The 14439-nt window shown below is 45.2% G+C and overlaps 1 protein-coding gene across 1 annotated transcript; it reads right to left on the bottom strand.

Annotated features, from left to right (window-relative positions):
* Positions 1-2030: 2030 nt before the first annotated feature.
* Positions 2031-3277, bottom strand: C4H11orf96 (chromosome 4 C11orf96 homolog). The gene has a single exon (XM_054027958.1). It carries the CDS (start codon positions 3006-3008, stop codon positions 2643-2645), a length of 366 nt encoding a protein of 121 aa, XP_053883933.1. The 5' UTR covers positions 3009-3277; the 3' UTR covers positions 2031-2642.
* Between the last annotated feature and the right edge of the window lie 11162 nt (positions 3278-14439).

The following is a 14439-nucleotide window of genomic DNA, read 5'->3' as shown; positions in this document are numbered from 1 at the left end:
TGTAGTGGTATCACTCAGCCTAAGATGCCTCTTGAGACACTCTGCCTTTTATAGGAGACAGCAGAATCTGGACCTGAATTTGGAAGAAAGACATGGCTGAACAGCCACTCTCTGAGCCTGAGAAATGGGGACGGATGCTGCCACTGAGCCACATACCCCAGAAACACTGTGGAGTTCATTACCCTGCTGTGTATTTTCAATGCTGTTTTTAGAGATGAGGCTAAAGTGCTAGATTGAACCTTCAAACCACCTCATTAAACAGATTTATTTCAGGAGCTGGAACAGCGCTGGGAATTTGTCAAGGAAAAACACCCAGATTTCTGGTAATTGATTATTTCTTTTAATTTAGACTTCAGTGAGACCGTCTGCATGCCTGAACCTGTTCTTGGGGTAGAATTGTGACTCTTCCTTGTGCATGGATGTTGTGCGGCTGTCTGTACAGAAAGCAGCCATTGGAGTTTACTGCCACAGTGAGAAAAGCTCTCCGGCTCTCTCATAAGGTACGTTGCTGGATATTGTGATGGTGTCAAAAGCTTAGTGACAGGGAAGCATAAGTCTGTGTCCCAGAGCCATTCCTTCACCTATTAGATTGTGTATGTGATTTTATGCTAGGGTCAATTGCGTCCTACATTTTGAATGAATTTTTAAAAACAGCTGTTTTAGTACTTACAAAAGCAGAAGGAAGCAGTCCAATGGCAAGCTTCCACACACAGCTTCGCTGATGTCCCTCAACACTGACCCAAAGCGCCTACTGCTATTTCAGTGCTGGACACGTAAGACAGCTCTTTTGATGCACTTTAATCCTTTCCTGCAGCATGCCCCACAATTTCACTCCTCCAATCCCCTTTCACTGTGGCAATGCACCTCAATCCTGACTTGCATCCTGTCCACCTCAATTTCTGTCTTCACACTAATCCAGCCCTGAGCACCAAATTCTGGTGTGGTTCAGTGATATGTCTTATGTTCTCTCCACAGCTCCCTAGAAGCAGGGCCAAATCTGATTTCACTTAGGATCAATGCCACAATTGAACTGTGGTCTCATATGAGAAAGTCCCTTTGCTGTAGCTCCCCAGACCTCCTCAGATCAAACCCTCATTGGGCAAACTATAGTCACAGGCTCTGACCTCCAGCAGACTTAACTGTATCTGATAATATCTAGTAATTAGGAAGTCTGAACAGCCTGAGGCTTGTCTAGCAGGCTCTAGGAGATGGGAGAGATGCTCATATGGGAGTGAACAATTAGCCTAACAGCACTTCAAGAAAGTGGAAGAAGACAGCAAATAATTCCCAACCCTTGGGTTTGCTTTTCCCTTTGCAGGGGTTGTGTAAATATTCCCAGTACAAATACTGTGGTGTCTGCGACAGATGGAAATTCTAAAAAAACCTGCATACTCTTTAAGCAAAACACAACAATCCCCCAGATTCATTCCTGGCTGATCTTCATCCCCAGCAAAATCTTTCACTCTCTTACCTTCCTACCTGAGAGAAATCTGTGTATCCAGAGTGCCTTGCAGCTTCTTGATCTACTAAATGGAACTGCATTATATATAACTCTCAAAAAAAAAAAAAAAAAAAAAAAAAAAAAAAAACTTAGCATGTCTGTAGCACTGACCAATTTACTTGGCAAAGGGAGAAAAGAAAGTCTGATCAGAACATAGAATAGTCATTCAATAATTATATAAGAATAAGAATAAAATACTTTCCCAGTTTTGCTAACTTAAAAAAAAAATGGGCTAGTAAAAGTTTCCTCACCAATCATCATCTAATTTCTTGTTTTATTACCTGCTTTATGCTAAGCTTTAAAAAAAAAAAAAAAAAAAAAAGTCATCTAGCTAAATTCTTATATAGTATATACTTTAAGATATGTAGTGAAATACCCCTTTGACAATATCCTTTCCCCCACACCTCCCACCTCTCCAAAAAGGACATTGTTTTTGGGTTAGCTGTCAATATTGTTTAGCCCATATATCCACTAAAGACTAAGAAAGCAGAAATAGGATAGTTATTCCCAATAAATATTCTCCAAAATGCACTATGCAAATATATTGAGTTTTATTTCTCTTTTATGGAAATAATAACAGACATTCAGGTAGAAAGATATTAAATTAATGCAGTCAATTTAAATGCAAAAATAAATATAAAGTCCAGCAGCTCACTGCATCCAAAACAGCTCAGATTTCTAACAAATAGAAAAGTTTTTTTTTTCATCCGAAGTTTCATACAACCGAATAGAAACAAACATAAAAGTGCTTTCTTAGAAAACATCCTGACCTTACTTGCAAATTGCTCTTGGAATCTATCCCACTCCGACTGGTTCTTTATCAGGAGGATAATTACAAAGGAACGTCACCCCCCTCTTAAATAAAGCCTCCATCATGGTCCCTTCAAAGTCCCCCCCTTGCCATACTGACTGACAGTTAGGATCTAATCTAGAATACAAAAGAGAGTGTCCAATGGCCGTTATTGGGAAAGCAATTCTCGGTAGCAAGGATCTCCACAAATAGTCTCCCTTGAAAAATATAACTATAAAGTTCTTGCGCTTGTGTCTCGCGGCTGCGGGCTTCACTATGAAGCACAGTCCCGCCTCTCTCGGTCGAGGGTGATCGCAAAGCTGCTGCGCTGGGTGATCACTGACGGTCCCTTCACAGGGCAGAGTCAGAGTCACTAGAGTCCAAACTGTTCCGCAGTTTGCAGCTGCTGAGTTTGTCTCTCTGCAGGCTCAGGTTCTGGGTGCTCCTCCTCAGGCACTCCAGGGACTGCAGGAAGGATTTCTTGGCTTTCTCCTCCTCCATGGGGGAGACCCCCTCCTCCTCCACCTCCTGGATCTCATCGAAAGTCACCGGCTGGGTCTTGAAGCGGGACTGTCTCGGTCTCCTCAGCTTGCCCTTGGGGATCTTGGCGGGGCGGATGGGCTGGGGGTATTCCTCGGCGATGCACACGAAATGAGGCATGACCGCTTGGTAGCTGGAGCAGATGCCCATGAGCTCGGCTTGCTTGGCTGCCATCATGTCAGCCCCGCTGCTGCGGCTCTGCAAAACGTGAGCTGGGCAGAAGCAAGAGGAGCAGGCGGCCGTTGGCGAGCGCGCAGTCCCGGACGCCACGGGGATGGGCGCGGGCTCCGAGCCTAGACAGAGCCCAGGCGCAGACCGGGCTGCGCTCAATACCTTCCCCTCTCAACTTCGCTCAGTCCGCAGCCAAAGGCGGGCCGGGCTCCCCGACGGCCAGCTCACGCCCCAGGCCTGGCGGAGTCTCGCTCGGGCGGGCTGGGAGCGGGTCCCCCTGCGGAGCGCGGGCGAGGCGGGCGCTGCGGCCAGAGGCTCACTCCCGTGTTCCGGCGAAAGCTGCCGCTGCCTGTGCCGTCCCCGGCGCTATATAGCCCCCTGCAGCCCACACAGGAGCATGCTCAGATGACACCAACTACCATTTAAAGCCCGCCCGGCCGCTTCCCTTCCGCCTGACGTCTGCGAGTCATTTGTGCTAAAATAGCGCCGCCCCCGCGCTGCAGAGGGACTGAGCTGGGGAGGCCCCGGGGCTTTCCCGCGCCAGCCGCGCCGCTCTCCGGCTGCAGCTCCTGGCCCGGGACAGGCTGAGGGGGAAGGCTCCCTGCCTGCGCGTCTCCGCTTGCAACCCACCCACAGGGAGGGGGCAGCTAGGGGACACACTCCCGGCCTCCCCCCAGTTTGGGGGCGGAGGGGGGGGGATTGTGATCATGTTACTTTGTATCTAATGACCCCCGTTACCCAGTTCTGCACCTTAGGGACTTCTGCCAGGCTTCCTTCCACTTGGAAAAATCCCCCGAACACTTCCCTGGCTGTTCCTCCTTCCTGCCATATCCTGTAACCTAGTGTAGGAGTTCTCAACCTTTTTTTTTCTAAATCCCCCCATCCTCCCCCCCCCCCCCCCAAACATGTTATAAAAATTCCAGGGTTCACCTGTGCCACAACAACTGTTTTCTGCATATAAAAGCCAGGGCTGGCATTAGGAGGTAGTAAGCAGGGCCACAGGAGCCCTGTGAAGCTAAGTTGCTCAGGTTTTGGCTTTAGGCCCGGGTGGCAGGGCTCGTGGTTCCAGGCTTCAGCACCGCACGGTGCAACTTTGGCTTTCTGCCCTGGCCCAGTGAGCCTAACACAGGTCCTGCTTGGTGGACCCCCCTGAAACAGTCTCGCTACCCACCCAGGAGGCCCTGGACCCTGGGTTGAGAATCGCTGACCTAGTGTGCAAGCACAGCCTGAGTTGGTACCTGCATCCAGATCAGGTTTCATAGTGGGAGTGGGGCAGACAGACTACACATACGTCCATTTCCTATTATTGTCCACTTCAGACCTGGGGGAGGAGGCTGCTCAACTGCTCCTGGCATCTCTTTCCTTTCTCCTTCTATGTTGCAGACAATCTCCAGTTTAGGGCTCAGGCAGAAGAGGTTCTAACAGGCCTCTCTTCACATACATTCCACCTATAACTCTCTCTGTGTGAAGCACACAGCTTGAAGAGTTGTGTTAGTCCTTCATAGCAAACATGACCGCCATCCTTCTGTGAATCCTGTCTCTCTGACTCCTGTGTGCAGAGAGCAGAGGGCTGCTGGGAAGGAAAGAGAGCGCATTAGCTTGGCCTAGGTAGCCTTAAGCCTTTCTTGGGATGCTGATATTACCGGTCTTGAAATGACTGGTAATTGAGGCTTGACTGGCATGTGGGGAGTGGGCTTGGTATACAAGGTCGGGGAGGCTTTTAGTGCTGGAAGAACAACTATGCTGATAGTCAATTGTTTGGCTTTCACTTCATGTGGTTTTTTTGGGGGGGAGGGGTGTTACACAGCTGTTTCTCTGGCTGAAAAAATATTGGCATCAGCAACAGGATTGTAATACCCATTAGTTATTGGCAAGGATTCCTGCTGTCTGGATAAGCAGCAACTTGCTTCTTTGCTCACCCCCTCACCTGCACACATGCAGAAGAGACTGAGCTCAGATCAGATATGGGATGCACTCTCAACGCTCCACAGTGACTGGGCTGAGGAAGTCAAGTTCAGCACTCTAGGGTAAGGGAAAAAAAGTTTTCTCAGCAACAAAACAAATGAACTATGTAGGAGAGACAGCACGGTCTGGGAGTTAAATCAGGAGGTGGGGAGTCAGGACTCAGACACATTTCTCAGCTCTGCCACTTTTGACTCACATGTCACCAAACCTGTCCATGCCTCAGTTTCCCAATTTGTAAAAGGGGCATTATGAGGCTTCTTTCATTAATACTCATAAAGTGATGTGCTCACATGGAAGGTGCAATACAAGGGCAAAAGTATTAGTCCATTATTTTAAATGTCTGGTGTGACACTGCACCCCATATTCTTTGCAGTGATATTATTATGACATAATTATAACGTATTTTATGTAAGACAGTTATGTGAGGTGTCATTGGAAAAGTTATGATTTGCTGAATATGATTATCCTATGTGTATGCATATATCATTTTTGTATCTGAAGTTATGAATATTGACTATGTATCTGTATTTCAAATGTAGTTACACCTGGATAATGCCCACTAGACAAGATGGTTTCAGTCTAGATAGTGGGTGGGGAAGGGCCTATTCAGGGCAATGGGCCATTAGGAAAAAAGAACAGGCTTTAGGAGAAGCTTATCTCCCACCTGGGGAATCTTCCTGAAAACGCTACAGACAGCCTCCAAGTAATGGCTGCTATGACTCTACAAGGATGTGATGAGACCACGTCTCTAGACTCCATCTTGAGATGCCAGTATTTTTCCACAGACTGGGCTGGGACCCAAGCTTTGGGAACAAAGGGTTCCCGACATATGCAAAAGCTATATAAGGCAGGGAGTGAAATCATCTGGTGTTCTTCGCTCCCCACACAATAAGACTCCTAGAAACACCTGAGGAACAAAGACTGGAGGAAGTGCTGGACCCAGGCTAACGGGATTTCTAGCCTGTGAATGAAACACCTGGGGATTCCAAGCTGTAAAGCAAGTGCAGCTTGTCTCTTAAAAATCTGCAGCTTGCTTGTATCATCTCTTAGGGTGAGAATCTGCTATTCATAATCAATCTATTTACTGAGCTTAGTTTGCATTTTTTGTTTATTTGCTAGGTAATCTGCTTTGATCTCTTTGCTATCACTTATAATCACTTAAAATCTATCTTTTGTAGTTAATAAACTTGCTTTTGCTTTATCTAAACCAGTGAATTGGAATGAAGTGTGTGGGAATCATAACTCAGGGGAAAAGGCAGTTGCATATCTCTCTCCACATTGAGGGAGGGGGCAAATTTTATGAGCTTAGGCTGTACAGGGTCCCTGTGCAGTGCTAGACAGTATAATTTTGGGTTTATACTCCAGAAGGGGTGTATGCCTGAGGAACTGGGAGTTGCCTTAGCTATAACGTTTCTATGCAGGGGTTGGTCAGAAAGCCTGCATGTAACTGCAGCTGGGTGTGTCCCTACCTGTACGTATGCTGGTGAAAGTGCAGGCTGGAGGGCTTTGCAGCTTGTCACAGCAGTACAGTGTGAGAGGGAACCCAGGCTGGTGAATCAGGGGGCTCAGTGTTACCGCAGTTCCAGGTGGCACCCCGGGGGGAACCCATCACATTTAGTATTACAGTTATTAAAATAAAACAGGAGCTTGTGAATCAGTGAAGGTTGGAGCCCTGGTTTAAAGAAGTACATGCTAAGCATTATCAGAAGTGGAAAAACCCCAAGGGTTAAAGAAAGAGAAAAGGAGCTAGAATTCAGGGGGGGAAAGAGCTAGTAGGTCAGTTTGTCCCTCTCTAGGACAGATGCAGGATTGTTCCTACAGTCTGTTCTCAGGTAGCTTTGGTCCAGTGCAGTCCCATGCTAGAAGAGTTTCCAAAATCCAGTTAGCTAGGAAGTGGGAAGGAGGGAGATTGTGTCTTATCAAGAATATTGGGTATTTCGAACTGTGACTAGAAGAGGAAAGAAAACACGTTCTTCAGGGCTCTTTAGCAGAGAGGTTGCCTAGTGGGAGGAGCCTCACATGTTTGTGGCAGAGGCAGGCAAGTGCTTCTTGAGAAGCAGATTGGCATGTGCATAACACGGGTGTCCTGCTCCCACTGCAGCTGCTCAGCACACAGAAAGGCATCTGCTTTTGTGAGGCCACAATCATACCGCCTCTTGTTTCCTTTTCATGAGGGCTCAGGCCTTCCCACACCAAACTTCCTAATCAATGGCAAGGACACACACACAGGCGGGGCTAATGGCCACTTCAAAATTGCTTGGAAAATAGAGTTTCAATTAGGGCCCTTTCACACAGCTGGCTAAAACAAACCAAGGGCCCTCTCCTGTGGTTTGGGAGAGAGGCAACTGCGGCCACCCCCTTATTAGCATGTTTCTAGAAGGATGGCTGCTTTGCCGGCTGCCAATTTAAAAGAAAAATAACCATTAAGAGCCCTAGCTTTATAACGTGTCTTGCTGCAATCTACCAGCTCCCTGGCTCTGAAAAGCAGCATTTGGGCCAGGTTCAACATGAAGCCCTTTTATTGGGAGACAAAATTAGCTTAATAAGGGAACAATTCTCTGTTTGGTTAAATTGAGTCATTCCAGTTTGGGGAAGAGGTTTGTTTTCACTGTTGATTTTAAATGGCTAAATTTTATCTCTAAAATACTCACTGCACAGTAACAAGTCTCTCTCTGAAAGATCCCACTTACAGCACAGTCATCAGCCCTGACACAACTTGGTTTAGTCAGGACCGAACCAGACATTGTGCCACAATCCTTCTACAGGTCAAGAATGCAGCATGGTTTGGAGAATACATTAGTTTGGGCCCATCTACCCTGGAAGAGCAAACTGTATTTTAGCCCTTCTGTGACCAGATCCCTCAACAAAGCGCTGTTTCAAACGGAAAGGAGAGCATTTCCCCTTTTGTATATACCAAGGTATCTTTGACCTGCCTTAGCAACATGTGCACAATGGGCACCAGAGACTCTGCAAAAAGTGCAATTGATTTTAAATCTGCAATTAAACATTCCCCCAGGACACAAACAGACCACACAACTTCATAAACAAAGTTCAGCATTAGAGCAAACTGGCTTCATTTCATCTGGAATGGGCATTTCATCCCTCACAATTCTGATCATAAAAGGCTCTGGATAATTTCACTGCAGAGTTGGAGCAACATCACCATGGTAATAACTAGAAGGCTTTAAGATTTTATTTGAGACAATTCAGTGAAAATATCCAGTGACAATCTCCTAAATTAGGCCTGGAATTCGCTAATGTAAAAAACTATATTTATTCCAATGGTTTAAGTCCTGGCTTCAATCGAGGTTGCCCCTGGTATTTGAAATGTGACCCCTGCCATATAGATGACAGATATTCCCTGCTATGCATATCATATGAGCAGATTTCTTCCCTACATAGTGCAGGAGTTGAAGTCATTTGTATACTAGGGCACTGCTTAGGAGGGTTTTTTTCATTTCTATCTATAGCTGGTAATATTTCAAATGTCCGTTCAACTCTCTAGGGCCTTTGAGCCATTTGTCCAGTCCAAAACCCATCTTTATGGAAGAGGAAACTGCTGGCATTGTTAAAACAATATTACAGAAATTCCATGTCACCCACTGTGCAAACAAGAAGTTACTCTTTCAGCCATGTAATCAAGGGAAATACCATCATGACCCTTTACAAATTCTTCCTTCCCATGAGGGAGAATTGCACAGAACAGGAAGTTGGGGGGGTGGAGACATGGGGGAGACTCTTCCTTTTCTGTAAGAAAGGAGGCATTTTAAAGGGAAAAGACTGCAAACAGATTACTTTCCATTAGGCAAATCTTGCCTTCCATTAGGCAAACCACCATACCTGCAGCTCATGCCACCAAAGAAATCAGTTCTGCAATAGCATGATTAGTGTGGGTAGGGATTGCGATCTCATGAGTCATCTAGTTCATCTCCCTGCATTGTGGCGAGATTGATTTAACTCATCCCTGATAGGCACGTTCCAAATCTACCCTCAAACATCTCTGTGGAGGGGGAATCTGCATTTTGCTCTACTGCCAAATGTTTCTTCTAGTCAGGCAGTGTTTTTTTTAATATGTAACCTATATTTTCTCTGCGGCATCTTAGATTACTTTTTATTCTGTCTTGGAGACTAATGAGAATGAGATACAAACCCTTAGCTTCTTGATTACACTTTACAAAGAAGAACTACTGGATCTTCACAGTCCTGGCTTGTAAAGTAAATAAGTCCCATATGACCATACCTATTTCATAGAATGCTAAACTAAAGCAAATAGGTTAAATGACTTGCCAAGGTTATAGAGAGAGTCAGTATCTAAACTTCGATCAGAATGATCAGGTTCCTGAAACTCCAGTCCTGTGCTCAGTAGTGTTTAGTCAGCAATATGCACCTGCATTAGCAACAAATACAAGAATGGCAGCATGTTTTACATTTCAGCCAGGTGGCTTTTAAGTAGGACCACAACATATTGTCAAGGCCAGAGTTAGTTTTGAAAGCCATCAAAACTTGATGATCCACTGTGCATATCTATTAGAGATTCTGCTTCCTGTGTTTATTGACCATGTGTGTTGAGGGCTGGAAGGCTTTGGTCTGCTTTGACCTTTTCTTGTCTTCAGTATCACTCCTGTTATGGAACAACCACATTTAGAAAAATAATAAAGAATTCAATTGCTGGAACCTAACAGACACTGCCCTACAAACATCAAGAGAGAAAAACAATCCAAACAGTATTTTAAAGCTGAAAGCTATTTTTCTTCCCTTAAACTTTGAGTCATATCTTTGCTACTGGGAGACTTGCTGTTATTCAACAAGCTGTAATGCAAACCCATTTCAGCTCAGCTGACGAGAGCTCAAATGGCCTTCAAGAGACATCTGCACTTTCACATGCAAAATGTCACCACATTTTTACAATCACAAGACATCTTCAATGAAAACTCTTTCATAATCCCATTACATTGAATGATTTACACCCTGGATGTATTCGGATCATTTTCCTTGTCACTGTCTACTTGCAAGGGACACACTCGTTCAAGGTTGCTCAGCCCATGACTGACATGCCCTTTCCCCATGTATATGTTTGGAAAGCCCTTATATTCCTTTACAGTATTGTTAGTTAGTGCTTCTACATGCTTTTGTTTTTCTTTAAAAAGTAATCAGTGCCAGCAACCCAGCTCTGAGGGACACCCTACAATAACAAATCATTGTGCATAGCTCAGCCCTCACAATCAACTATCCAATACAGTGATATGCTGCCAACATATTAATAATTAGAGGGTCCCTCACAATATTCCACCAACAAGAGAGATTCATCATATGCCCTTGGTAAAATACTCCCCCAAATTCATCAATCCTTCCACCCTCACCATCATATTTCCCTGTCCTTGGAAGCTCCCCTACCTGGCAGCTCTTCTTCATGACAGGTCAGCATCCTGTGGCTTCACATTGTGGTTGGTCAGGTGGTAAGCAAATCACCGCCGGTTCTGGGGCTTGCTGGTCGGTTGGGGAATGTGTCCACTTTTTGTTTTTGAGATGGGTGGGTCTCCCTAGCTGCTGTAGGTATAGGGTGCAGGAGTGGGTCTCCTCTAGTAGGCATGGAAGGAGCAGGCTTACTCTGGGCAGTTGTAGAGGGGAGAAAGGTGCCAGGCTTCTTCCTTGTACCGTCTTTTCAGACTCTGGGCTGGGGCTCAGTGTGCAAGCACTAGCAGGCTGCCGTGGGCACTAGTCTCTCATTCACAGCAGCAGCACCTTGGTCTTCTCTCCTCTCCTTCATGCACTGCTAGAGCTGTAGGCAGACACAGATTTGTGGGCACTACATGGTGCATTTCCATGAAATCCTAGTCACTGGTAGCGGATGCAGTGGGGAAGTCTTCCTTTTAATTGCTGTCATGGTGATAGGAGGTGCACCCAGGGCATGGGAGCCACCTAAGTGAACAGCAGCCCCCTCAGTCCCAGCCCCAGGATGGGCAGAAATTAACAAACCAGCCACAGCATTCTGGGGTGGGCTTTTGAAAAAGCTTTTTTGTCGCTGTCCTTCCAAACAAATAATTCCTGTCCCCCATGATCCCATCAGTGTGCGCACATACCGTGTGGTTTCTGGGGAGGGTCGGTGAGTTGATTCTCTGAGACATCCCTCCAAACTGACTCATTTTACACACAAAGTTGTGTTTTTAAAGGGATCTTTATGTCTCCCCCAGACTCCTCCTGCAGAAGTGGAGCCCAGCTTTTTGCGATAGGTTTGTATCAGTTTATGTTGGCTACTCTTCACAGGGGAAAGGGCTAGAAACTTTCTTTTAATAACCGAAATGCAAGGGTCTCCAGGATGAGGTCCAAATGCCTGTTTTGTTAAGGAGTGACTCAGCCAAGCCTCTGCTAGCTCCTCAGTGCTGTAACAAACTAATGCAACAAGAAACCTGTGTATGGCCCCGCTATTCAAGAACAAACCACTGCATTTGCAGCCCAGTATACTTGGATATTGGTGTAAACCCAGCTTGTCCATGAGCAATATCATTCGTTGTCCGTGAACCTCAGTTTAGTCCCACTGCATATGGATTATGATGCAGCCTTTAAGTACATGATCACATATTTTTTTCTACACTCTCTTTTAACGCCAACTCTTACCCCTCTCCCATCCCTTTGTTCCTGCCCATCCCCCCACACCTGACTCCTGCTCCTATTCACCCATTGCTCTTAGCCTCTGCCCAGTTCCCACCCATGTCCCAGTCTCTAACTCCTTCCACTCACCCTTGCGCCTGCCCTGCCTCTACCGGATCGTGCCTTTCCCGCCCTCACCTCCTTTTGCTCCTACCCTCCCCCCCCACACGCTTTGCTCTGATCTCTGCCCCCCCGCACCAACTTCCATCTCCTGCTGCTCCTGCCTCAACCCCTTGCCCCTATATAGAGTAACTCCTTTGCTTAACGATGTAGTTCTGTTCCTGAAAAATGCGACTTTAAGCGAAATGATGTTAAGCGAATTCAATTTCCCCATAAGAATGAATGTAAATAGTGGGGTTTAGGTTCCAGGGAAATTTTTTTCACCAGACAAAAGACATTATATACCTCTACAGTATAAGTTTTAAATAATTTTAAACAAACAATTTAATACTGTACTCCCCAGTGATGACTGTGAAGCTTGGTTGATGCAGGGGCGTAGCGGGGTTGGGGCGTGGGGGCTTGCCCTGCTCCACCCAGTGTACCAGCTGGGGCGCAGGGTCGGGGGCTTGCCCGCTCCCCGTCTGGAATGCCGGGCGGGCAGAGCGGAACATTGCATGACTTTAAACGAGTATGTCCTCTAATAGATCAGCGACCTAATAACGAAACAATGTTAACCGGGACGACTTTAAGTGAGGAGTTACTGTGCTCTGATCTCCTGACCGAGCATCTCTTCCCCATCTTATTCCTCACCTTGCTTGTGCATTCAAGTCAGGCTGCTCCTGCACCTACTCCAGGCTGCCTGGGCACCACCAGCAAGGGCATTGAGAGCAAAATCTGTTCTACTGCCCAGCACCATAGCAACCCTCAGTTGCTGTGTAGAACAAATGCATGGAAAGTCCAGCTCAGGCCCAGCACGGAGCATGGTAGTCACTATGTGGTGATGGTGCACATGCAGTCCAATCACTTCTAGGAGCTGGGAGGGGAGAGGGCATGCTTAATAGAGATGGACTCTTCAAAGAATGTAGTTGTCAAACTCTTAACAATCCTCCACTGAGCATATGTGAGCTGAGATTTTTCAGAGGTTTATAATTTGACCCAATTTCAGTGAATTTCCATGGGGATAGCTAAAAGCACATCCTGGCCACCAAGACAACCCCATGCCAAATTTCATGTCTCTTCCACAAACTACAGAGGTTCTAGAGCTTCTCAATGAAAATTGTTGTTAGAACTTTAGTAACATGGAAAAAACAACATATTTCCCCCCTAACCTCATTCTTAGAGCTGACAATTGTTTTAACTGAAACAAAACAAAACAGCCCAAGGCAGACGTCTGGCCTGGGACATTTCAACCCAAACCGTTTGTTTGGCAAAGCTGTAAACAACTGAAAACAGGGTCTTAAAATGAAAAGGTTTGGGAACCTTGACAATAGGCATCACTACTTGTGTCACGTATAATTAACATTGAACTCTGTGCACCATTTGTGCAAGAGTAGGCACAGGAAGGAAACCAAGATTCAGTTCCCAGTTTAGCCACAAATTTTCTGTGTGATTTTGGGCATGTTACTTGAGCTACCCTGTATCTCCGGTCCCTATCTTTAAAATGTAAATAGTTCACTTTTTCACATGGGACTAGGAGTGCAAAATCCACAAATGATTGTGTGGTGCTCAGATGGTATAGTGATAAGGATTATATAAATACATATAGATACAAAATAAATGTACTCCACATTATAATCTTGATTATCAAAAATGGGATCCTGTCTCTTGATATCGATCAATTTGTCCCATACCTATTGCTGCTTTAGCATTTCTTATATACATGGATCAAAAAGTCTTTCCTATATAGTCTACAATAGGTCTTCAAAAAGGTTCTGACTACTTCTCTAAGAACAAAAGATGCATTAAAAATTCTGAATACCTTGACTGTCTCTTTTAAACATCATTACACTGGTCACATTCCTGTGATGACATCTGATGAATGAACTAGAGCAAAAGGTTTGTGAAACCTGGAACAAAATTTAATTTGTTGATCAAGAAGCCCTATTCTTTCTCAGTATTCAGATGTCTTCTGAGACCCTTGAGATGGACTTGCTCAGTGATTTCTCTTTGGTTTACAGACCCTCCCAGAGGAACTTTAAATATACTTAAATCTTAATCACATTAGATCCCAAGCCGGCCACATTGTGATATTTTTGCATTTCACAGTGCTATGTAAATGGCAATAATACTCTCCTTAACAAGTGTTTTAAAACAGTAAAGCAATAGCAGAAGACACAAGTGGGTGTTTAAGTGGCAGTGTCACAAGATAATGGTCTCCGACTGCTACTCTGTAGTAATAATAGATGCAGAGGCAAAGATCTGTAAAATGTTCCATGACAGAGATGCTGTTTTACCAAATGATTGATACATATTTAGTTTAACTGGTCTGATGGATGTCAGAATGAGTGGCAGCTGTTGCTCAACTGTTATTGTAATGTTGCATGCTCATTGGCTTAGGGGATACAAGGTAGGAGTGAGACACAGCCAACTGGAGACGAGTTCATTCCTAAAAGTGCAGACTTTTAAAAAGTAAACTGTACTTTTATAAATTCAATGGGTTTTAACTAAACTGAATTGAGTAACCTGCTGGGATGGCTCCCATTACATTTGGTATCAGTTATAGACACATGTAGTATTAACCCTTCATAGCTTTAGCTGTACAATTGCCATTAGTAATTGTACTGTTTTTGTACTACAATCGATAGAACTGGGTGGGACCTGGTGTTTCTGTTTGATGGGAAATTTCACATTTCCAAAAACAGTGCTTGTTCGGATTCGGTTGGAA

Source organism: Malaclemys terrapin, chromosome 4, assembly GCF_027887155.1.
Source record: "Malaclemys terrapin pileata isolate rMalTer1 chromosome 4, rMalTer1.hap1, whole genome shotgun sequence".
Taxonomy (NCBI): Eukaryota; Metazoa; Chordata; order Testudines; family Emydidae; genus Malaclemys; species Malaclemys terrapin.
The sequence above is the reverse complement of the archived record's forward strand: the minus strand, read 5'-3'. Positions and strand labels throughout refer to the sequence as shown.

Coding starts and splice junctions, on each gene's coding strand:
- C4H11orf96 (XM_054027958.1), bottom strand. CDS start 3,008: ATGATGGCAGCCAAGCAAGCCGAGCTCATGGGCATCTGCTCCAGCTAC.